General features: G+C 47.8%; 1 protein-coding gene across 2 annotated transcripts; it reads left to right on the forward strand.

Annotated features, from left to right (window-relative positions):
- The first annotated feature begins 1,595 nt into the window (after window positions 1–1,595).
- Window positions 1,596–11,995, forward strand: HLX (H2.0 like homeobox). 2 transcript variants are annotated; one of them, XM_028724591.2, is made up of 4 exons: window positions 1,598–2,495; window positions 5,052–5,231; window positions 6,186–6,370; window positions 11,035–11,995. In XM_028724591.2, exons 1-4 carry the CDS (start codon window positions 1,958–1,960, stop codon window positions 11,431–11,433), a joined length of 1,302 nt encoding a protein of 433 aa, XP_028580424.2. In that variant the 5' UTR covers window positions 1,598–1,957; the 3' UTR covers window positions 11,434–11,995. The 2 variants fall into 2 exon arrangements, with proteins under 2 accessions (XP_028580425.2, XP_028580424.2); XM_028724592.2 differs by lacking the exon at window positions 5,052–5,231 and having other exon boundaries at window positions 1,596–2,495.
- The last annotated feature ends 14,011 nt before the right edge of the window (window positions 11,996–26,006 follow it).

Here is a 26,006-nt window from a genome sequence, read left to right on the forward strand (position 1 = left end):
AGTCCCATTGGGCTCACTGAGATTCACTGCCAGGAAAGTGTAAATAGGATCGCAGCCTTATGAAGTGTATGGATGCCTATTGGTTTTGTGGAAAGACAGACTTAACTGATGATAGATTTTAAAACGTAATTTTAAAATAACAAGCAACCTTTTAATAGGATTCTCATTCACTTGAGCGAAGCGCCCTCTTCTAGTATTTCTGTTTAAGCCCAGACTTTTTTTTTGTCTAAATGGGATTATTTCGTCTTAACTAGTTGCTGGATCTGCAGGAAGCATACTGTATACCTTTGACTTTGGCGTTTATTTATTTTTAAATAGGATACCAGACATTTAAAGTTCATCACTTTGAGGATCCACTGACTTAAACGGGAGAGTTAAGCACTAAAAATTAAGCAACATTTAAACATTCCCATTGAACTCAGTGGAATAGAACTTTGGATGAGCTAGTAGAATATTGCGAATTCGATTGCCGTGGTTGTCCTAGGCATCCTATCGGAAATAATCTCTACTGAACCCCATGGGACTCACGTCCGACTAAACATACATAGGATGCAGATTTACATTTTTATCACATACAAATCAAAGGTCAACTATCTGGGCTGATATTTTTTGTTTGTAGCGCATTCTGAAGCAAAGGTTCGTATTGTTTGCGCTACCGCTCTCTCTTTTGGCGAGGGCTCTCTCTCTCTCTCTCTCTCTCTCTCTCTCTCTCTCTCTCTCTCTCTCTCTAAATAAAATATTAAAGTGTTTTACTGCACATTATACGAACCTGCCTTTTCCGGGCCAGACCATTAGTCCACCTAGCTCAGTACTGTATTGGTCTTATCGACACTTAACAGCGACTCTCCAACCGTGTTTGCAGGAACTCTACATTTTTTTCTACGCTACCTGGAGATACCGGGGATTGAATCCGCGATTCTGCATGAGCCACTAGACGGGGCCTTTCTGCCCTGCCCGAACAATTCAGAAGCTCATTTTGTTTTCAGGAAGCAGAAATACATCTCTATGAAGGTTTAATCTTTCTTCCCAATCCGCAAAATTTTAGACTGAATTAGAGAAGGAGACGCCCTTTCCATTAAATTATAGAGATCGAACATCTGTGGCAGTGCCTGATACTGCTGGACTCTGACTCCCAGCAGCCCCCACCCCAAAGGTCCAGGATGGTGAGAATCGTGGTCCAGCTACCCCCCCACCCCCCGCTAACGAGGCCTCCTCGCTCCCTCTTCCTCTTTGAAAGCGGCGTTGGGAGGAATGCGAATTGACTCCGGATTGTTCACCGCCTCCAGGAAACGGGAAGAAAGGCAGGGCAGCCCTGCGTCGGACCTCTTTGCGCCTCGTCCTTTGACAGGGCGCAGCCAAGAAGGGCCATTACAGGCTTTCGAGCCAGAATCTTCCCCCTTCTCCTTGGCGCAGGCAGAAGCAGCGTCGGGCACCCCTGACTCTTCCTCCTCCTTGGCGCGCAGGAGGCGTGGCTCGCTGCCGCCCCGCCCCTTCGTCCTCCCTCGGCTACACCTCCGCTCCTCCGATTGGTCGCCGGCCGCCCAATCCGCTGTGCCAGGAGAAGTATTTGCTCTTTTGACGCCGCGTTCGAAGGAGGGAAAACAGAAAAGAAAAAAAACCTGGGTTCGGGGGGAGGCGCTGCTTGGCGGAGCGAGGTGGGCGGGCGGCTCCTTTGCCTCGTCTCCGCGTTCCCCTCCTCCTCCTCCTCCTCGAGAGGGGAGTTTCTCCCCCGCGCCTAGTTGTTGTTATTTGGTTTGACGCGCCTGTCTTTCCCCGCCGGCTCGCCTCGCACAGCGCTGCCTGTCCCCGCTCGGCTCCCCCAGCGATGCGCGCAGGCCGAGAGGCACTCAGTGGGCGCTGACGATCTTCCTTCGACGGCCGCGGAACTTTTCCTCCAGCGGCAGCAGCAACAGCAGCCGGAGCCGGGCGTGGAGGGCTCTCCCTGGGCCCCGGCAGGATGTACACGGCCGGCCTGGCGCCCTTTTACGCCTCCAACTTCAGCCTGTGGTCGGCGGCTTACTGCGCCCCGTCGGGGCCCGGCTGCTTCCCGCTGGATCCGTCGGGTCTCAAGAAACCTTCCTTCTGCATCGCGGACATTCTGCACGCCGCCGCCGCCGCCAGCGCCGCCGGGGAGGCGTCGTCGGTGGACGGGCTGCCCGGAGCGCCCGCGCTGGCCGCGCACCTGGGGGCCGTGCATGCCCACTCGCAGTTCCACGCCGCGGCCTCCCCGCTCCGGCCCACGCCCCTGGTGGCCCCCGACGGGGCCGTCGCCTTCCCCGCCCGCCTGTCGCCTCTCTCCGCTGCTTTCCACCACCCTCACCCGCAGCAGCAGCAGCAGCAGCAGCACCGCTCTCCCGGAGGAGGCAGGGGCCCCAGCCACCAGACTCACCCCGGCTCGGCGCCCGCGCCCTCCAGCAAAGACTTGAAGTTTGGGATTGACCGCATTTTATCCGCCGAGTTTGACCCGAAACTCAACGAAAGCAACACGCTGAGAGGTAGAGAGAAAGCCGAGGGTTTATTTTGTTTTATTTTTTAAATCCCCACCCTCTTCCCCATCCCCACCCCATTGGTGAATTTAAGGAGTCCTGCTTCTGAAGCAGGAAAGGGGGTTTGTGCGGATTGACAGGGAACCCTCATTCATTCCAATGGACGTTGAGCGCAATTTCGCCGTCGATCGTGCTCATAGCTGTATCGATCTCGTGCGTGTGTCTGTATCTGTATAAAAATGCATGACTCTATGGATTATTAAAGAGGGAGGCAGTGAGATAGGCAAGCCCCTCCGATTTAGGAGTTTGATTCCTGGAATTATATGTATGGAAATATTAAATGATAGCCATGTCCATAATTTAAAAGATTCGTGCCTTAGAAGAATGACAGCCCGGCACAGCTGTCAACTTTTCCCTTTTCTTGCGAGGAATCCTATTCGGAATAAGGGAATTTCCCTTTAAAAAGGGGGAAAGTTGACAGCTATGCAGCCTGGTTCAGCTCCTGGCATTTCAGGGCCCCTGGAGAAGGGCTGTGGTGGGTACCCTAGCCAGGAAGGCGAGCGTTATTTTGCCCCTGCCCTTCATGTGGGTGGGCTGGGTTGCCCTTTGGTCTGATCCGCTTGGGCGCTTCTAATGTTCTCAGGAGAAAGGGTATTCTGGCGGCCTTCACCAGTTCGTGGGTAGGTAGGTGCAACCCCGAGTATTTGCGCTGGGTGAAACGTAAGTTTCATCGCGTAATCGACGTGCTCTTCGGGTGGGGAAGGAACCCAGCGCCTTCATATTTGTGCTGCTTGTTGCTCAACGGAGCGCACAGTTGAGCAATCGGCTTGCCTAAAAGTTTCAGAAAGCAGCAGCAGCAGCAACAACAAACAGAGGCCGCCAGCCTCCCCATTCCGGCACGTATTTACTTGGAAGTAAGTTTCTTGGATTTCGACATTGCAGTGAAAGCATGCTTAAGCTCACTTTCTTTTGAAACCAGTGCGACTAAATCATCGACGTATTTCTCTTGTCCCATCCCCAAACAACCTCAATTTTGGGATTGATCTTTGGGGTAGTGGGGTCTGGGCGAGAGAGAAAATGACCTTGGGGGCATATCCACCCCAAAGACTGCCAACTCTAGCATGGAGGCCTGGGGCACTGGATGAAAATAATACCCCATGGCAGTCAGGGCTAAATATTCCCATTGATGCGAACAAGTAGGAGCTGTACCCAAGGTGGTTTCACTTCTCCATTTGGTAAATAGGTCGTCAACGCTTGGATTCCGAGGGTGACTCACAGACAGACCTCTTCCCCTCCAGTGGGATTTTTGAGAGCCACTCCCCCCCCCAGTCATTATTGTTGTTGTTGCTGTTGTTATTGTTATTATTCTCTCTCGGAACCGAGCCAGATCCACTCCATTGCTAAGGCAAATCGCTTGGATCAAAACTCAGTGGGCCCCAAATATTCCTCTACACGCTTGGCTACAAAATAAAAATCCCTTGACCCCAACGGAACTTCTCTGCCAAGTCAATGCGTTCGCCATTCCCTTCGGACATAAATCCAAGAGTGTCGGGTTAAAAGTGTGCCGGATCACGAGCGGGAGCTCAATCCAGACGTGTTAGTGAAACTAATAATTACAGAGAGTGAACGCAGCTTTTTAACAGGGGCGCTGAGAGAAAGGCGTGTGTTTTCACGGTAAAGCGCCTCTATACCCCAATAATGTTGGTTTGGAGATTCTGCTCTGATCCGCCAATCCCATTTGCTTCTTTCTTGCTCTTTCTCCCAACACCTTCTGCCCTGGACCTTGCGGAATAGGAGGATCGCTCAAACCACCCCGAGCCAAAGAGCTTAATTGGGGAAAGTTAATGTTCCCATTTATTGCCATCAAACCTGCCCTGGTAACACAGGGTTAGTTCTCTGGGTTACTTCTCGACTTCAGTCCGGAGTACCCCCGCAGGAAAAAAGTTGGGGATCGCAACCCATCCTAAGCAAAACCACAACAACCCGCCACCCGCATCCTGAACCTAAGAAGGTTTACCCGGGAGGATAGTCCCATTGCTTTCAACCGGACGGGGGGGGGGGAGGGCTCGCTTCCAAGTCAAAAATAAAATTAAATATCTGTAATACCGTGGTTGGGTGTGAGTGGAAGAGGCAGCTTCAAGGCTCCTCCGCACACATTTACTCGGGAGTAAAACCATTGAACGGAACGGTGCCCCTTCTGGGTATAATTAGCAGCCTCGCCACTGTCCAACAACGTCGTGCAAAAGCCCACCATTCTTCCCGTCTGCCTAGACAAGGGTAAGCCGCGCTCCCAGCAGGGTAGGACTTTGGGGAGGGGGTTGGAAGTGGAGCCCCCCTCTCAGCAAATGAGCAGGAGGCTCCCCAAGAACAGCAGGATTTCCGAGTGAGGGAAGCAAAAGGCACGACCGGGCGGGGGATCCCGAAGAAGGGCCTCTCCATAAGACCTAATTCTGCCCAGAGTCTAAACTGCCTTAACCTGGCTGAAAGGGGCTTCAGGGAACGTGCGCCTTTTCTCTCTCCTTGCCTTCTTCTGTAACCGAGCTCTCCTTGTTCCTGTGCCCGCAGATTTGACTTCCTTATTAACCACCAGCCGCCCATCTGGGGTTCATCTCCCCGCCTTACAGCCTCCGGCCGGCCAGTTCTTCGCGTCTCTAGAGCCCATTAACGAGACCTCCGCGGTCCTGGGGCCTTTAAACACAACCCCAAGGAATTCCGTTCAGCACCAGTTTCAAGACACTTTTCCAGGTACAGACGCACCCTTCTTTTAAACCCGCATCCAGCGCGCACGGGGCGACCCCCTTCTGCCCCAAGCCATCCTTTCGCTCTGCTCTCCGGCGATCGCATTCCCAGGAACGCGCGCGGTTTACTTGGGAGTAAGGGCCGTGGGAGACAATGGGACTTACGGCCAAGCAAACCTGCAGAAGGCTGGATTAGGCGCCAGATCCTAACAACCGCGCCGTCCAAGCGCGCGTTCTTTAGGATCGCGGTAGAGGCGCCATTGCAAGTTTTCGGTGGCGGCGGCGGCGGGCTGTGAGTGCCCAGCTCCTTACCGTGTGTTTAGGAACGGTGTGGTAAGAGAGAGAGGATTGAGAGGGGGTGCTTGCGAGAATTTGGCCCCCCTCGGCCTTGCCTAAAAGCAATCCTAAAAGGCTATACTTGGAAAAAAAGTTTCCATGGGATCCACGGGCTGCTTACACTGCAAAGAGAAGTAGGTGCTGTTTGAAAAGTCACGAGTTTACAGGTAGCTCACCTTCAGGAAGAATCAGGGAATGGGAAGGGATATATGGGGGCACGAGCTTCAATAGATCTGATCTCCAACACTAACGGTGCCTAAAAGTAAAATAAAGGTCGAACTCATGTGTGGGGTAAACTCATAAAGTGGGGTGGGAGGGTGGAGTGAGTGCTTTGATATAAATCGAGAGTACCCGTTAAGTGTTCTTTTGCAAAAAAGGTGACATCTATTGCTAGGATATTCCCTAAGAGACCCATGTTTTTTTTATTAGTGCCCGAATCCTGAAGGTGTTGGGCTACCAGTGCGCCTCAATGAACGCGCTTCTCCCTTTGCTTCTTCGGAGCCTCATTCAACCTCCCTCTCTCTCTCTCTCTCTCTCTCTCTCTCTCTCTCTCTCTCTCTCTCTCTCTCTCTCTCTCTCCATTCCTCCCTCTCTCCTTCCTTGGTGCCTTCCTTCCACCCTGCAGGGCCTTACGCGGTGCTCACCAAAGACACGCTGCCTCAGACCTACAAGCGGAAGCGCTCGTGGTCCCGAGCGGTTTTCTCCAATCTCCAAAGGAAAGGCTTGGAGAAGCGCTTCGAAATCCAGAAGTACGTCACCAAGCCAGACAGAAAGCAGCTGGCAGCCATGCTGGGACTCACGGATGCGCAGGTAAGCGCTTGCGCGGGGCGCGGATCCCTGGTTCGACGCGCCAGGGAAACAGAAAACGGGCATAAGGTTAGGATCGGGTTAACTTAACAATCACTGAAATGTAGCATCAGTAAAAGTCTGGATGAGAGGACATTTTCCCTTTATTTCAAGAGGGCAGGCCTTTAATCATCATCATCATCATCATCATCATCATCATCTTTATGATGTTTTACAAATTCCAGAGAAGTAGGGGTGACGCACACACACGAGTCTTACGCCACTTTAAAAACTGTTTGATTGTGGTATAAGAGAACCCACGTAGTGAAATAAACGGGAACCTCGTCTACTAAGGCTGCGATCCAGGGCATGTTTAGGATTTCCCTGCGAAGCGTGCGCTCGATCCTGTGCATATTTACTCCAAGAGAAGTTCCTCTGAATCGCTAAGCCTTACATCTTTCTTTGCCGAGTTTGTTTGCGTTTGCTTCGGCGTAAACCAAAGCGGAGGTTTCGCCCCCTCCCACCACTGCAATCTTGAGAGCTAGCCCCCTTTGGGTCCAGCCGCACTGTTGGTGGGGAAATCAGCAAAGGATCGGGCTGCGCGTTTGGGACGGCGGGGATTAGACAACCGTGGGCAGGCGGAGAGAAGAGAGCCATTGAGATACTTGCGCTCCCCACCCCCCTCGCCTCGGGCTTAATTTGTAAAGTATTGCAGCGTTAATATGAGGTATCTTCACATTGCTTGGTGCTTAGTAATGCAGTAAATACATGTCGATTTGCTGAAGCGAGCAAAGGGGGGAAAGGGACCAGAAGTTCACTCGAAGATTTATGTCCGTTACACCCGGAGTGTTTGTTTTGGCTGCGAGTGGGAAAAGCCAGCGAGGAAGGACGAAATTGGCTGCGAAGGGAGATGAGGATTGGGGGCTTTGACTGTGAAGTGCAGCCCTGGTAGGAAACGCAACTAAAGAAGCGGGGAGGCCGTGTGATATTTCGGCCTTGTGAAGTGCTGCTTTGGAGGCAAGCTGCTGACCGCTAGACAAGGTCGAGGTGTTTCTGGTGGGGGTGAAAAAACACGAATGCTGCTCGTGGGTGCAAAATCTTGCAAGCCAAACACCTTTCTCCTCGAGAGACCAGCCTCTCCCCACCCTGGAATGAGCCGTGGAACAGTCCAGCAGGACTCATGGATATCCTCAAGGGATTTTTCAAAGTACTTTTCCAACCCCTTATTTCATTGTAATGGAAAATATTCTATAGGAGGAATTATATCCCGTGCACACAGAGACTATTTCCCCTTGGAAATAGAACCTGAGTGGTGTAATAACATCTAAGGCTATATGTTTGTGGTGTGTGTTTTTCGGAGTCTAGGGAAATATATTGGAATATATTTCTTCCTGAATACACACAGAATGTTAAGGTGTGCTGAGGAACGTTTATTTATTTATTCATTCATTTCTTTTACATCCCGGCTTTTTCTCTAAGGAGTTGAAGGTGGATTGCATAGTAATAATAATAATAAATAATAAATTTTTATTTATACCCCGCCCTCCCTGGCCAGGGCTGGGCTCAGGGCGGCCAACACCAAACAAACAAACAAGCAGTTAATTAAAATACAGCTTAAAATGCAGCCTCATTTTAGTAGTAGCCCATAAATCAAGACCATAAAGGGAGGAAACATCAGATATTCACTCGAGCCAGCTATCCATGCTGGTCCTACATGGGCCAGCAAAAAAGCCAAGGGAAAATTTGTATACCAAATCCCATATAAGGGGTCAGAGTAAGTCTAAGCCAAAGGCCAGGCGGAACAGATGTCAAATCCCGCAGGGCCCTAGTCTCTTGTGACAGAGCATTCCACCACTTCGGGACCAGTGCTGAAAAGGCCCTGGCCCTAGTTGAAACCAATCTAACTTCCTTGAGGCTTCGGACCTCCAATGTGTTGTTATTTATGGACCATAAGGTCCTCCGCAGTGTATACCAGGAGAGGTGGTCCTGTGGGTACAAGGGCCCATAGTTCTTATTTAATCCTCACAACAACCCTGCGGGATAGGTTAGGCTGAGAGCGAGCGACAGGCCCAAGGTCACCCAGTGATATAAGGGCTGAGTGGAGATTTGAAACCTGGACACACTAACCATTGTACCACATGTACTATTTTCATTCATGTTAACATAATTATATGCTGTACCCTACCTTTAAAAAGGATCAGGTTACCAGTGCATAAACTGGTCCCAATCCAATTATAGTTAATTTTCAGAAGCAACCAATCAAAACTTTTGAGTAAACATATATAGGTTTATGCTTCAGGGTGCACCAAAAGTAAAGGGATAAATTAGGTTACAACCCCAGTTACCTGAGAGTAAGCCCCATTGAATTCAATAGGCTTTACTTCTGAGTAGACATGGTTAGGATTAAGCTCATGACTATATTTTGTGGGATGAGGGGGCATATAGGTATAATAAAGAATACACTATGGCTGCAGTGCTGTGCATGTCCTACCGAACATCAGAGTTTTGGCTTTCTATACAGTGGGGCCCGGATTAGACTTCACCATGTTGAAAACTGCATAATTGTGACCACTGAACTTGAGAAAGGCAGTCACCTATAGCTGCTAAATCTGTATCTACCAAATAAGTACATTAATTAAATATAAATAAATCAATATTATGTAACCTCTTGCACCTAAGAGAACAAGCACAAATAAAGGAGACATCTAGGACATGATCCAACCCAAATCATGCACACTCCAGCCCCACTGATTTCAGTGGGAGAGTTCATATATGTTTACCAGTGTGATCATATGCACATTGGCTCAGAAGCCCCATTCACTCCAATGGGACTCACTCCCAGGAAAGTGTGTATGGGATTGCAGCATAAATCTCTCCTGGTTGAAAGCAGTGGGGTTTGATAGAGCTTGTCTTGGTCTGTGCCCTTGGTTTTTATAAGGACAATCCTACTGTCAGTTGGGAAAGACACACATACATGAAGAAGTGCAGCCCCAAATCGTCGGTGTTAACATATTTCCGTTCAAGTAGCATTTGCCTATGGAATATCAGAGATCAGCCACAAAGCCGGCAACATTGATTTCAAAGTGCAGCTGGTCTGCTGTTGCCTTGCCACCCAATCTAGTCTGGCAGCAGTGAATCTGGGACTCCAGTAGAAAATTGGCAATAATTTATGCTAACCCTTATGCGAGCTTGCAAAGCTGAGCACTGTACTGTAGAGCCTGCTAAACAACTAAATATCAGTAATGAAAATACTTTTAGCTAAAGAAGAGAGAGAGGGGCATGGGATTGGAGGGAGCGGGGAATAAGGGACTGTGCTGTTCTATTGTGACAATGTGGAAGGCCTAATAAGCTATACAGTAGACACATTGATTTCAAAAGATCACTTCCTCAATGATATTTGCCTGGATAATGCAGAGATAGCAACTGCCGTCCACATAATATACATTGAGTTGTTTATTCAACATTTAGATCTATTCCAAGTACATCCATTGACATCAGCTCACTTAGGCCCATTAATCCCAGTGAGTTTGCTCTGAGTATATCTGAGTTGCATGCAAGCTCCTTCGTTCCAGCAGACTGGCTTTCTTTCCCCTTTCCTTTTTAATTGAAGTGTTTCCATTCAATATACTCAACCCCAAGAGAGAACTACAAAGGACTCCGATGGCAGAGAAGAAAAACCTCAATGGGGATTTTGTGGCTAGTTGCCAGGAAAACACCTCTTCTAGATTAATACAGGAATCCTAGACATATTATCATTTGAATGCAGGTCCCATCGATTTCAACAGAATACCCAAGTGGGTTTAGGGAGGAGATTAATAAGTAAAGAGTAAACATCTTTGGACTGCAATTGTATGTGTATTGCCTAGCAGTTCCACTGAAATCTTTAGGGCTTACTTCTGAGTAAACAGTAGGATTGGCACTGCTACCCACCCACTATGGAAAAACAATTCTAGGTTTTGCTATAGCCTCTCTATGCTGTATTTTAAACAATATGTTCAATTTTCATGAGAGCCTATGATGAAAAATCAAGATGACAACTGCATTTACGGTCGTTTGTTTCCTTTATTTCAATTTTTTTTTTACATAACTGTTTTAATTTAAGGTAATTATTTTAAAAGATCGAAATAAGAGAGGCCATAGTAATAATAAGTCTTTGCCCTTTTGAACATACTTCCTACCTTCTCTAATTCATTTTTGTTCAAAAATTGGAAACAAGTGGTTTTCTTATTAAATTCAGATCTGCTCATTTCTGCTTAAGCTTGGGCTTGTGGGCTGCTCTTTCCCAGATCTACTCAGCACAATGGGATCAAGTGCCCATGATTCCTGTGATGGCAAAAATTATTGGAGTAGGGAACAGAGGGGGTACTATAATACAGCTAAGTTGTGGATGGAGAAAATATTTTCTCTACGCTCATAAAACCTTCTAATAAAAAATAAAGGAAAACTCACACAATATTTCACACGTGTTCAGAATTGAACCCTGAAATTTATTTATTTTCCTATGCCCATGAAGACTAGAATGTTTTACTCTTTTAAAACATGAATTCCTTATTTTTATATCTCTGGGCCAGGGGTACAAGAATATGGGCTGGAGGTTAGTGGTGCCCTGGACCTTGGGAGAGGGAGAATTGCAGTCTAGCCTCAGGTCCCCCATCTGATGCCCTGTGTGTCTCTGCTCTTACTTGCAGGTGAAAGTCTGGTTCCAGAACAGGCGCATGAAGTGGAGGCACTCCAAGGAGGCGCAGGCGCAGAAGGACAAAGAGAAGGAGCCAGAAGAGAAGCCAGCAGGGGGCGCTGCGCCAACCGTCGAGGGAGAGGTGGAGCGCAGCCCTAGCCGCTCAGAAGGTGAGAGCGAAAGCAGTGAGGCCGAATCCCTGGATCTGGAGCCCGGCAGCGATGCGGAACGGACTGAGGTGGGGGCCGACACCGAGCAGGCCCTGCAACGGCACAGCCCCGAGCTGCAACACCCGGCCGGATCGGAGACTGCAGTTCACCCTGAGCCGCCTTTGGCTCCCACAGGCCTGGACCAAGGCAGAGAACCTCTAAGGCGCCTGGAGCCTTCTTTTTGCCTACGGGACTCCCCATGACTGCCTCTCAGAGAACCAGCTATCTGTTTGGGAAGCCGCCAAAAGCCGAGTGATCGCCCCGCTTGGGAAATAGTAGCACCCCCTAACTGCAGGTGGGTGTGGGGTACAATAACCCCTAGGAAATATGTTATTTTTTATGAGGTAAACTACCTCTGAACTGCCAGATTGGGGTACTAACCTCTGCTGCAGGTGGGAAGATCAGAGGTTTCTCGAACTATGTAGGGCATCAGCCCACAGCAGTGAGTGGGCTGTGGGGAGAGGGCAGTCCTGCTCAGCCTCAGGATCTAATAGGAAGGAAACTCACAGAAGTAGCTCAGGGGAGACCTTTCCCATCTTTGCTGGCAGAGGAGCCTTCCCGGCTCCAGGAAACCACAGAGACCATGTCTTCTTCTTTGTCCTTCTCTAACTCCCCCACCTGCCTCCCCTCATTCACAATGTGAAGTATTTCACCAACCGCAACCCCTTGCCAAAATGTGTTGCTTTGTGTAATCTGGCCAAGAAATACTGCACTGAAAAAAACAACAACAGAAAAGAAGACTGTAAATAAATTGTTTGTTTAATTTGTGATGTCTGGTTTTGTTACTAGATAGAACAGCCTAGTTGGGTTGATCCACGACTGGGACACAATTAAGACCTTTAGAGGCCCCAAATTATCTTCTGTACCATGAAAATAAATAAAAACAGTATTAAAAAAGAGAGGTTTTGGTACTCTCATATATAGCTAATTCAAAATATAAACAATAATAAACCATAAAATAAAATTTTATTTTCCAAAATGAAACAAAACCTGCAGCAAGATGGAAAATAATGTTTATTTTTATATGCTTCCACTTTATTTATATTTGGAAAAAAATCTACTTTTTTCTAATTGCAAAGTCTTTGATCAGGTCCCCAGATCAGAACTAATTTTATGTAACACATCTGCTTCTATACTTAGTAGAGCTAAGGCATCCATCCTGCCCTATTGGCATAGTTCTGTTGTGATTTTTAATATACTTCAACTGAGAAAATGAACGCTCAGCTGAGCAATTTGTGACTATTAATGTTAAAAATCCAGCAGTGGAAAAATTCTGTGGTGCCCCCCTTCCCATGATGCCCTAAGCACGTGCTTATTTTGCTTAATGGTTAATCCAGCCCTGCTGGGACACTTAGAGTGAGACAACTCCTTGAGGCTCTCTAAGGTGGAAAACCTGTGTCCTGCCAAATGTTGTTGGTCTCCAATTGCCATCAGTATCAGCCATCATGGCCTGGCCGATAGCCAGTTATGATGAGAATGGTAGTCCAGCAACATTTAAAGGGCCACATGGGCATAGCCAGTAATTTTGTTGGGGGGGGGGCAGCCAAAATTGTTGAACATTTTTTAAAAGGAAATTACCCCATAAAGATGACGTCACATGGGGCAGGCTTCTGCTAAATGGGGGGCAGAACCTCAGATAATTGAGTAATTTCAATGCTTTTCAATAATATTTTTGGATCTTGGCTACGCCCATGGAGGGCAACATATTCCCCGCCCTAGATTCAACCCTTCGCCCACAATTCTCACTCACTGTAGCAGCAGCAGGAACAGACATTCCACTTATGATGACTGCTTTAAAAAATAATTTTAAACATCAAAGAGAAATTTGTGGACTAACTAAATCAGCTTCAGTTCTTGAGCTGAGGAAGCCACAATTGGTATGCTTTCGCTTTGCTCCTTTACGCTTCTAAATGTTTAGTGAACCTTAGATTATTTTACGCTGCAGAGAGTAGGGCCCTTTTCTTCTAATAGGTTAAATAAAACCAATGGTTTTGTCATAAAAAATTGCATTTAAATATAACTGATCACTTAGGGGCTGTCACCTTCCTCGTTTTTTATTTCTAGTAGATGTGGCTTTACTGTAGCTGAAAGCTGCCATTATAATAATAAATGTTTTAATAATAAACCCAAAAGAAATATTTAAAATAAAAGAATTGGTGCCACACAGGCAATCCTAAGAACAGTTTCTAAACAACTGGATCTCATGCTCCTGGAGTTAGAAACTAGTCTGCAGCCCTTTCTGCACTTACCTGGGAGTAAGCATTATTGAATTCAGTAGGTCTTACTTCTGAGTAGGTATGCTTGGCTTGCACTTTGAATCCGACTGTGTTTCACGGTGCTTCCTTCTATGTAGGTGTGCATAGGATTGGAACCTTAGTCTGCACACTTACCTAGGAATAAGCCCTGTGGAACACAGAGTAATTTCTGAATGCACTAGAATGAATCCCAAGTCTTGTTGAACTCTGTGGAAAGAATATTTGAGTCAATGTGTTTATTTTACGTTGGAGATAAAAGGATTCAGCATCTAAATGACGCAGCACCACTTACGGTAGATAGTAACGCTCTTAGATTACAGTACAACCAAATTTGCAGGGGGGAAATCTTAAAAATAGGTGGAGCTCCCCACCTGAATTATTACCTGAATCACAAACTGGAAATTAAATTAAGACTGAAAGCTAGCTCTCTCCCTCTCTCTCGTCCCCTTCTCCCGACAATGCACTCTATGAATGCATCTGTTTTGTCTTTATGTTACTCGTGCTGAATCTCCATGCAAGCCCACGAGGCAGGTCGGTATTATTCGCACGAGCTCCGGAGATTCCCCCGGGTTAGGCAAAAGAACCTGCTAATTATCTGGCTCAGATTAAAGGTTCAGAAATTCCGAGCCAAATTTACTCATTCTTGAGAATAGATCCACTGAAATAGATGAAGTTTTAGTTAGCCACGAAAAACGAGTCCCTTTGATTTCAGTGGGTCTCCTCTAAAGGATGACTCAAGTCTGGATCCAGTCCAAAGGGTTCACGCGCCTGGACTTCCATGTTGGGTCCCTAGATGTTGCAGGACTACAACTCTCATCATCTGTGTCCATTGGCTAAACTGTCTGGGCATGATAGGAGTTGTAGTCCAAAATCATCGGAGGACCCAAGGAGGTTGAGGAATTCCATCCGAAGAAGTCCACAGAAGGCGTCATCGGTTCCCACCAGTTGGCCTAGTCTACTTCCTCCGTGGTTGAGGAAAGCAACGAGAGTCTGTCTTCCCATAGACTTCTTCCTTCCCCAGGCAATGAGCCTAATAATCGCAGCTAAACGGAGCCTCCACATAATTTCTATCATTCGATCCGAGCCACCCGATCTGTTTGTTGGCTAGATGAGGTCTTGTTCTTCCACCTGCAAGCGGGCCACCCTTCTCTGGCCCAGCATAAATATGGCCCTCCATTATAAAAGCACTAAAGAAAGTCCAATCTAAGTTCATCTAGAGTTGCAGATTGAACTAGAAACCCAAGCAGGCTCTCCAAAGCGTCCAACAGGTGCCTGTAAACTGGCGTCGTTATCTTCTGAGCGCTGGCTGGAGAGTTGGCCTGGCTGAACTCAGCTGGACTTACTTCGGAGTTGGTAAGGTAGATAGTTCTCGTGGTTTAGTCAGGAAGTGATATTTTCCAGTCTTACTTTTTCCTGGCTTCGCAGGAAATTAAGACACAAATACACACATACACACCACAAAACAAATTCCTCATTCTCTTTCTTTGCTTATACCTCCCATACAAGCGGTAGGGGTGGTTCGAGAGTCTGTTAAAATATAAAGCCTACCGGAAAAAATATCGGTTTCTTTAAGAACGGGGACTTCGTCTTTGGTTTAGGAGATCCGAAGGAGGAAAACAGGATATGAAAGACAGAACTCATTCGGTTCCTAGGCCTTTCCCCAAAGCGTCATTTTATTGAGTTAAGAATAAGCAAACTCCAGCCACCTTCCACATTGCCTGGAATGAAGCGGCAGCGCAGTTCACGCTTCCCAGAAACGGGCGTGTTTTGCTTGACGCGTGTCCTTGAAACACACACGTGTGTGTTCTTACGATCTCGGCGGTTTTTTGGGTTCTGATTTTGACTGGTGAGATGGAGGACAATTTAGCAAGCAATCGGGTACAGGAGTCCGTCTCAAAAAGATCACCGCCGTCGCAAAAACCCCTCGAATTTTAAAAAATCACCTTTTGATTAATTTTTTTAATTGCCCCTTTTCATCCTCATGAAATATGACGTTCCTCGTATAAGCTTCGTAGCGTCAGACGCTCCACACCTTTCTTTGAAAGGCACAAAGACTGGGATTTATTTCACAGACAAGGCGTTTAGGATCCGGTCTCTCCGACCAGAGATGCCAGTTGGGCGCGCAGACTCGGACTGGGGGGCTGGAGTTGAGGCGAGCTCTTGAATTCTCCTCCGTTTGGAGGCTGAGTCCCTTCTCAGGAAAAAGGGGGACTTCTGCCGCAGAAAAAGGACTGAGATTTAAGCTTCAGGTATTCAAGAGCTGGAGAGGTCAGTCACGCTGAATTCAGCTTGGAAGTAATTGCAAGCGAGTTTCACTCGACCGAACGAGCGAGCCTCCCCACATATTTAAACTGTCCCATAGCCAGGTAGGATAAGGGTCAAACGACCTGTCGAAATCTGAAAATGATCCAGGCGGTCAGTGGTACAATTTCAGGCCAGAGACTGACTTGCATCGAAATGTTTCCCGGATTGAAAGTGTAGCCTTTGGGATGGCACGAGAGCGAGATCCCGATAGCGCGCCGCTGGAAAAGCACTTTTCAGAGAAGGGAAATCCCAGAGTTCACATATGCAGGCTAAAGAATATATGATTCCATGACTCACCGGCATGGAACATTATTTCAGAGTGAGATAGAAAGCTGTGATGATTCTTTTTTTCCTGGGTAGCCTCTCCATCTTAAACACACAACAAGGCGCTTTGAAATGCAAAGAGGGTCCCTTCCCGGCGCGCTCGGCGTTTGCGCGCGTCCCGGGCGGGCCCGCTTCCAACATCTGCTTAGGACTGGGGGCTGGGGGGGGGTAAATAAGTTCTTGTTTTTAATATTAACTCTGTTTCTCAGTCGCTTCGGGGGTTCACGCTCAGGACAGAAAGGCGGGGATAAACTCCTAAAATTAGGATATTGAATAGGTATTGAGGATGGAGTCTCCGTCGTTTAAGAAGTTCAGCCTTACTGGTCGTGGCGCAGGAAATTTTAGACTCTGCACTATACGATATTTAAGGGATTTGGGGTCGTCCCCAATTCCTTCTTCCAAAATGTGGTGAGCCGGCCCAGCTTGCGTTGGGGGCCCCTCGGCTCAATCTGCGGTGAGGAAGGGGCTCTGGGGTTTCTCCCCAAAGACAACATCTCCCACTGCTCACTTGGGGGCTCCGTATGTTAGAGGAGCCCAGCCACGAATGCCATAATTTCATATTCATAAAGATTCGAGCGTTCCCCCCTCCCTTTCCCAGAAACACAATGGACCTCTGTGTGCAGCTGAAGTGAAAAATGTTGAAAAAGTCCTGTTGATTTCAAGGAGAGGGTTGAAAACCACCTGCTTAACACTCAGATTCCAAAGAATAAATAAATGGTGCAACGCTTCCTATGGGCGGGATCGGGCCCGATCGCTAAAGCGAATTGCCGAATATATGCCCATATATACGTACTGTGCACACACGTATAAAATAAGGAGTCACACAAATATAGTTGCTGGCGAAGCGAGGCCAAGGAAACATTTTTTGTGAGGGTGTGCCTCCTGCAAATTTCATATTTGTCCGTCAAGAAACGGGCAACGGCACAATAATCTGGAATTAATGCATGGTTTGAGGACGGCCTTGCAGGCTTGCTTTTTACCCGGCACAAAGCGTCTCTCAAGAGCTGTGCAGGCAGATTAAAATGATAGATATCTATATTTTTTCCCCTTTAAGGAAAGTCTTTTTTTCTTTTCTTTTAAGGGAAGTCTTCTAGACCCTGGGCTGGGGATTTATGCACGCTTCCAATTCAATGTGTTTGCGTGTCTACAAACAGACACACACTGGGTTGGAAACGTGTATATAATCCCGGCTCCAGGAGCTAAGAGATCTCGCTTTTTGAAATATATCTATCTAGATATCTGTATATGGAAGGGAGTGAAGAACAAAAACAGTCCTCAGATACCACGGTGCAATCGTAAGAATGTTTACTCGGGAGTAAGTCTTACTAAACACAGTCGGACGCAGTCCCTAGTAGGTAAGTGGTGTTGGGGCTGAGGTCACGATCCTGTGCAAACCTACCAGGGAGTAAGTCCCGCAGAACTAACTGAGAGGTCCTTCGGAGTAAACGTCCCTAAGGTTGGGCGGGAACTGGCACATTTCCAGAACAGGTTTACTCCCGGAGTAAGCCCCATTGAATATGAGAGGGATTTACTCCCAAGTATGTGTGTGTAAGATTGTAGCCTAACAGCTAAGTTAGCCTCCCAGTAAGCTAGGGGGACTCTTAATTAGCAGCAAAACCGCTCTGGGAAGACTGATTCGGAACAAAGTGGTGCACTAACAGCTTTGGCGACGATCCGGCTTGTCAAAGGAAAGCGTTTGGCGCGTCCCTTTCATCGCAGGTGAAGGCGAGAAAGTCCAGCGTCTGAGAAAGGACCAGGACGTCACTAAATAAAGGACTGGGGTGATATTCGCCCTATAGCGAGTATTTTTCATTGCTATTAAAAATACAACCTAATACGGTGCGTCGTTCGATGTTTTAGGAATTAACATTTCGATTCGCCACTCAGTTATACAGAAATAGTGACATTTAAGAGGATCTGTGTAGCTGTGCTGCTCCTAAACGTTCAGGCCCCATTAGTTTATATGGGTATGATTTCGGCCTGTGTTTAATATTGCCCATTAGAGCTCATTGGAACGGTTAAGGCTGTAATTCTATTGAGAGTTATGTGGGAGTAAGTCCTGTGGAACTCAGTGGGGCTTACTTCTGAGTAGACACATATAAGCTTGCATTGTCAGGTTACAATCCTGTGCACATTTATCTGGGTCTAAGGCCCACTGAATGCAGCTAAGCTCTTTTCAGAGAAGACATCCCCGGAGGGCATTATAAAAGTAACTAACTAGTTATCCAAACGTTATTGAAGGAACACAACCAGGGAAATCCATATATATTGGCTTTGTTGCGTTGGAAACTGAAGACTCAACGATCTGCAGAATTTTAATTTTTAATGTTTTTATTTTGGTTTACAACAAGATCTGAAAATATACCGGAGGAAAAGGAGACCTGAAATGTGAAGCATATCTCGTTGAAATCATTTCCCTAAGATCAGCCTGACCGACCTCTGGGACTACTCTGAAGTAGGCGGGTTGGTCGTCCCAAATACACGAGTCTTCGGGCCACACCGCTGCGAAGCGATTTCCTTTGCAGAAAGTAGAGTTTTATGCGCATGACACGTTTTCGTGGAAGTAAGGCCGACAAAGTTCAGTGGGATTTATTTCCAAGTAAGCGAGTGTAGTATCGCCATTGTTGGGGAAGGATACCAGCGGGACATTGAGTAAAGTAGCGGTGGAATATTTACATCATTGGTCCCCCCTTGATTCCAGAAACTCATCCCGGTGTCCCCTACCCTAATCAGAATAGCGGTTTGCACGACACACTAAAGTTCAAAATAGTAATAATAAATTGCACGTTTATTCGAAATCCAGTTAAAACTATTAGTTAATTAATTCAACAAAACTGATGAACTTGATCCAGTGACACCAGCTTTTCAAAGTCTGATAGCCAATTACGCCCCTAGCGCCCTTTGCCTCGCAGCGCCCCCGACTGTCCGCTTTGGGCACCGCTGTTTTAAATGATGAAGATAAAAGCAGCAGCAGCAGCAGCAGCAGCAGCAGCAGCAGCAGCTGAGTTTTGTTCCTAAATCCGAATTTACAGACTGCATCTTTAGGTTGGGATCCCACCAACCTTCCTTGGAAGTGAGTTGCCATTGAGATCAGGGCGAGGGACTGACTCCCACGCCCACGTCGCTTCAGCCCGGCGGTGCCAACGTGGCGATGGGTGGCTTCTCCAGGAGGACTTGGAGGAGAAAGGCCCGCGAGATGCGTTCAAAGGGGAAGCAGACAGTCTCTCTCCAACGCGGTCTTGGCTTTCCGTGCTCAGCAGGCAAAAAGAAAAAGAAAACTCTCTGAAAAGAGGAACCCCATTTATTCAACCCAGCCCAGAGAGCGAGAGAGAAAATGGTGGTTTTAAAAATGTATATCTTTCGAAATGGCTTTGGAGAAGGCTCAAAGAAATCCCGGGCACTTTCTCCTTGAAATGCACTTCGGCCGGAAGCTCTCCGCTCGCTTTCCTTGGCAGGACATTCCCGCCCCTGAAAGTTGGTGGGGTTTTCCTTCCAAAGAAAGCGGCCGCGATCTTAGGAGCGCTTAATTGGAAGAGGCAACCCCTCCGAGTGGGCAGGGGAGCTGCTCCTTTGCATGTCAAACGTGTCTTACTTAGCCTGGATCTACTTGGTCCAACTAAGCGGCCCTTCTCACCAGAAATGGCCTGGTCCGATTTCTTTCCTAGTGTTGAAACTCCCACTTACGACTTGTTTTGTTAGGCACCAGAGGTCTGACATGACAACTGCCACTAAGTCATAAATACCTTCTTTAGAGGTAAGGGGTTGGGGAGGGCGGTGGCACTCCAGCTGCAGACACCCCTGGGGGAAAAGGATTGCCTTGACCCATTGCAGTCTGGATTCAGGCCTAGTTTGGGGTCCGAATCAACATTGGCTGGCCTGATGGATGACCTCCTTTCAGGGAAGCAGGAGCCTGATCTTGTTGCTCTTTGCTTTCGATACTGCTGACCATGGTATCCTCCTGGACCATCTCAAAGAGTTATGAGTTGTTGGCCCTGTTTTATACAGTGGTCCCACTCCTACTTATGGGGCTGGGTTCAGAGAACAGGGTTTGGGGATTGGGCTTCAGGCCCTATTTTGTCCCTAGTGCTATTTAAGTTCTATAATAAGTCATTGGGAGAGGTCATGAAGACATTGGGGCACAATTTCACCAGCATGCTGGTGACACCCAGCTCTGTTTCTGTTACATTTTGGTCAGGAGAAGCAGTGACTCTTCAGAACTTGTGGTTGGTGAGCTGGATGAAGGGCAGTAACCTGATACTGAGTCCTGATAAGATGGAGACTCTGTGGGCAACAGGTTTCCAGGTTCAGGAGTTGGGGTGCTGACTGCTTCTGCACAGGGTTGCACTTCCTCTGAAGGGACAGGTATGTGGCATGGGGGTGGGTGCTCCTTGATCCATCTTTATCACTGGAGGCTCAGGCGAGGAGTACCTGATACTAACAGTGTTGTGGTATGCCAACCATGCCCTTTCCTGGGCATGGATAACTTGGCCACTGAATGCATTGGGAACTTCACAGTTGGACTACTGTGATGCACTACATGGGGGGCTTCCCTTGAGACTTGTCCAGAAGTTGAAGATGGTGCAGAGTGTTGCTGCTAGGTTGCTGAGCGGCTTACCTGAACACGTGTGTATTACACCTGTGCCCCAGAACTGCACTGATTGCGGAATAGCTACTGGGACTTATTGTTGTTGTTTAGTCGTTTAGTCATGTCCGACTCTTCGTGACCCCTTGGACCATTGCACGCCAGGCACTCCTGTCTTCCATTGCCTCCCGCAGTTTGGTCAAACTCATGCTGGTAGCTTCGAGAACACTATCCAACCATCTCATCCTCTGTCGTCCTCTTCTCCTTGTGCCCTCCATCTTTCCCAACATCAGGGTCTTTTCCAGGGAGTCTTCTCTTCTCATGAGGTGGCCAAAGTATTGGAGCCTCAGCTTCAGGATCTGTCCTCCCAGTGAGCACTCAGGGCTGATTTCCTTCAGAATGGAGAGGTTTGATCTTCTTGCAGTCCATGGGACTCTCAAGAGTCTCCTCCAGCACCATAATTCAAAAGCATCAATTCTGGGACTTATTACTAATCAAGAAAGCCTTGCACAATTGGGCACAACCAGGTTGCCTGGAGGACCTCCTGCCCTTTATAGATGTGCATGAGCACTGAGATCATCGGGTGGCATTGCCCCCTAAAGAATATCATAAGGGTGACAAAACAGGCGCAGGATAAGCCTCCCAGTTTCACGGCGTTCACTCTGTACTAGATTGCATTCATTTGTAGCGCTCACTTACTTCGACGCAGTGAATTTAGAACCGGGTGGGACTCTTCCTTCCGACTAAAAAAGTTCGGGGTGGTTTGTCAAGAGGTTTAGTTGCTCCTCAGCCTGTGAGCTGCTTGAAATTCACGTAGTATCCTAACCCAAGAGAAACGCTGCGATTGAGAAGAAAGCAGCTTTTCTTTTGACGAAATGAACTTGCCCTCCAAGATCACCCCAGCACTAAGCCGGTGAACTGGAAACTCTTTTGGTTTCAAGAATTACATAAAAGAATCACGTCGGGTGTGGAGAAGAACCGTCGTCCGCGCCTATTGGGGTTGATATGAGAGTCGTAGTTCAGCAGCATCTGGGGGCGCGGGCAAAGGTTCCTCACATCTGTACGTTAGAAGTAGCAACGGGAGTCTCTTCTCGCGAACTCAGAAATAAGTCCCGTTTAGCCAGAAGGGCCTTCCTCACTAGTAAATGTCCTCGGGTCTTATAAAATTCAGAGGCACTTCACTATCAAGGCTTGAATTAACGAGCTGGTGCAGAGTCGCTCCAGGAGATACGCTTCCAAACTTAAAAAGGGCTAGGATCCAGAAACACTGGGGTTTCCTCCCTCCCTTTCCTTCCATCATAATAATGAGTAGGTTAAACCTACTCGGCTTAATCGAGCTGTGGATGCAACAAGCTGATGGACTCTTCTACTCCCTGGAGCAGCAACTCTTCAGCAGTTTCCCCGCGTGCTTTCCAGCCGCAAAAACTGACCAGGAAGCCTCGTGGCAATGGACCAGCCTCCAACCAAACCAAGACTCGGACGCGGTGGGAACTCTGCTTATGGACAAGAGACATTTGTTCTTAGTGCAGAGAGGAAGCGCTGGTTTAGGCAGGAGGCGATTCAGGTCCTTTGGTGAAGGCGGAGACGTTGAACGCAAACAATCAACTGATGCGGATGTGCCAAGGGTACACGTAGGACGCACCCCCCAGCTTAAAATGGCCTCTAGGCATTGGTTATCTCAAGCACCCTTGCAATAACACTGTATCAATACTGTATGATACTCATCCTCATGAACGGGAAGGGGCGAGTCACTCTCTCTAGTATCAGCCCCTCCGCATCTGTAATGTGGTGACACCTGAACCCGAGACTCACTCTCCTTTCACGGCACCAGCTCTCAGCTCGTCTCCTATCCATTAGTAGCCTTTAACACGCTGGTTTCTTTGATCCTTGCACTCTGCGCATCCCTTCGCTGTTTTGTTTCTCCAGACATGCGAGGCGCACGTGCAGCCTCAACCACCAGCCAGAGGCGAAGGCTATAGATTGACCACGTGGCTGCTGGCATTAATAGTGAGCAACCCGCACGCACTCCTCGAGGTGGTCCGCACGAAAAAGAGAAAGGGCGTCTCTATCCACAAGCCAAGGAAGCTGGCGTGCTGGCATCATCCGGAATTTGGTAGTCAAGTGCCGTACAGGAGTCCCAAGTTTGCCTTGCAGGTTCGACTGGCGGTTTAGTACTAGATTGTATAACCATACAATCATTACATTTGTACATCTGTTCTGGGAAGCTTTTAATGCTTGATGTCGTATTGTGTTTTAATTTGCTGGAAGCCGCCCAGTCAGATGGGCGGCATATAAATAAGTTGTTGTTGTTGTTGTTGTTGTTGTTGTTGTTGTTGTTGTTGTTGTTGTTGTTGTTGTTGTAACCTTGGGCTGGAGTGAGGTTTTGGCGCCACATCAACCCTTCCAGGAGCAGCTGGGCTCAAAGATGGTGGTTGGTCCAAGGTCCCCAAGCGAACTTCAGGCTTCTTCACACCTACCTCAGAAGCAGACCTTCAAATGCATCCTTTATCCAATGAGTGTAATGGGCACCAGCCAATCAGAACGAGGAGGAATTAAAGCACGTGCTTAAAGCTTCCGTACTGAGATATTTAAAGCAGGAATGAGGAACCTCTGTCCCTCTTGGTGTTGTTGGGCTCCAACTCTCATCAGCCACAGCCAGTCTGGCCAATGGTCAGGGAATGATGGGAGTCCAACAACCTCGGGAGGGGCTCAGGTACACAGCCCTACGCTGGGCTTGAGGGAAAAACAACACTGAAGATCCAAGGAATCACTCCTCTGCAGTTTCTAGGCCATGGAATCCAACGAGAGAAACCTGAAGAGTCCTTTTGCTTCTCAGGCCAGCAGTTCTCGATCGCGCCTTTTGATTGGATACGCACAGACTTCCATATCCGGCCCAAAGCGGTTGTGTTTGGATTCTTGGCTCGTTTAAAAGGCACATGCGAAGTCACTCCGAAGTAACTGAATGCCAAACGTTCCAGGCGAGTCCCCGGTGCGCGCGACGCAGGACCCCGCTTGGCTGATGGGCTCCCCCTTTCCACTTCCCTCTGGCTGCGATCCTCGTAAACAGCGATTCCCCAGAGGAAGGAGGGCCCTCACCTCTCCTCGCCCTTTGCGCTCGACTGGGACTCCGCTTTTTCAGACCCAGCAGATGTAAGGAGGGCGAGCCATTAAAGCGAGCTGTTATTTTCCCTCCTCCTTGATGGAGGTGCACCGGGAAGGTCGCGGCTGCGGCGGAGGATGGGATTCCGGCTCCAGATCTCCGCCGAGTTGTGATGGGGGCCACCTGGCTGAAACCAGAGCGCCTTAATGGGTTTAGCCTTTGCTAATTGGTGTCTTAGAAGCGGAGGGGAGCCGAGGAAGCGCTTTCCTGAGCTTGTTTAGACATCTGCAGACTACAGAGCCCGATCCACCAACTAGTGTTGTTAGCCGGCTTCGGCTGGGGAGGGCGGGATATAAATAAAATTTATTATTATTATTATTAGTCGTTTATGCTGCTGTGGGGTGGCAGAGGGTCGGAATGAGGAAAAGGGGGAGGTACAAAAATAGGGTGACCCCAAATCATTAGGCATCCCTACAAGAAGACCCTCTGAAGCCATTGAGGGCCTTTTTGCTTTGAGAAGAATGCTTATCCCAATATGAAAATAGGTTTCTTGCTTCAGAAATGTTGTCTTCATCAAAATGCAAATCTAATTGATCAATTGGTCAGCCAAACCTATATAATGAATCAATTAAAGCCCTTCTAAAAATCTAGTTCCTATTTCTTTTGTTGTTTAATCTTGACTATATCTCTCTCTATGACCAAGTCTTTAGAGCAGCAGTTACTGTAGAAAAGACTTCTTATGTATGCGACGACAGCTGCATGGATGTTGTTAGCTCAGAGATGGAAAGAAGATAAAGTCCCTACCAGAGAAGAATGGCAAATGAAGCTGTTGGACTATGTCGAAATGGCAAAACTGACTGGAAAGCCCAGGAACCAGGAAGACCAAAAGGAGTGGGGGGAAATTACAAGTTACCTTAAAGACCACTGTAAGCAGCTGAAAACATTAGCAGGATTGCAATAATACTTGCAACGTAACAAGAACTATAAATATAATGATGTTATAAAAAACTTGGTTTGTTTAAAAAAAGATGTAGTAGAAAAGGTTCAGTCATAGAACCCATCGAGGGGAAGGTGGGAAGGCCAGAGATTCAGGAGAAGCTTCTAAGTTTGAATGTGTGGTGGTATGATTGTAAACTTAAATACGTAAAACCAAATAAAATTATTACATATAGAGCAGCAGTTACTGTCCTGTGGTCCTCCAGATGTTTCCTACAGTTCCCATTATCCCTGACCATTGGCCATGCTGGCCAGTCCCTGATGGGAGCTTGAGTCCAATAACAACCAGAAGGTCACAGGATAGCCATCTCTGCTTTACAGAGTGGTAAATGCATAGAATCATAGAATTGTGGAGACCCTGAAAAGGACCCTGAGGATCACCTAGTCCAACCCTCTGCAATGCAGGAATATGCAGCTGTCCCATATGGGAATCAAACCTGTGACCTTAGTGTTATCAGCACCATGCTCTAACCCAGCGGTTCTCAACCTGTGGGTCCCCAGATGTTGTTGGACTACAACTCCCATCATCCCTGAGCTCTGGCCTTGCTAGCTAGGGGTGATGGGAGTTGTAGTTCAACAACATCTGGGGACCCACAGGTTGAGAAAGGCTGCGCCTAACCCATGGGTAGGCAAACTAAGGCCCAGGGGCCGGATCCAGCCCAATCGCCTTCTAAATCTGGCCCATGGATGGTCCAGGAATCAGTGTGTTTTTACATGAGTAGAATGTGTGCTTTTATTTAAAATGCATCTCTGGGTTATTTGTGGGGCATAGGAATTTGTTCACTCCCCCCACATATAGGCTGGCCCCCCACAAGGTCTGAGGGACAGTGGACCGGCCCCCTGCTGAAAAAGTTTGCTGACCCCTGCTAACCAACTGAGCTATCCAGTTGTGAAGTGGTATGGCACGTGGGTGGAATACAAAATATGTTGGGTTCAGTCACAGGTAGAGAATAAGACAGCTTCCTATATTCCCCATAGTGAAATTTAATATAGGACCATAATCTATTGGGGTGGATGGGGGATGGTCTTCATCCGTACCCAGTAATAATAATTTATCCAGAACAGTCCACTGCATCGTAAGTATCCATTGTGGCTGCTGTCCTGCTGCTCCTGCACACAATACTTTGCATGTGTGTTTAAGACTCCAAGTTAAAAAGCTCAGCGTTGGCAGTGCAAACTGCTTTGTGCTACCAGAGCACACTCCCACCAACCATC

This window comes from Podarcis muralis, chromosome 3 (assembly GCF_964188315.1).
Source record: "Podarcis muralis chromosome 3, rPodMur119.hap1.1, whole genome shotgun sequence".
Taxonomy (NCBI): Eukaryota; Metazoa; Chordata; class Lepidosauria; order Squamata; family Lacertidae; genus Podarcis; species Podarcis muralis.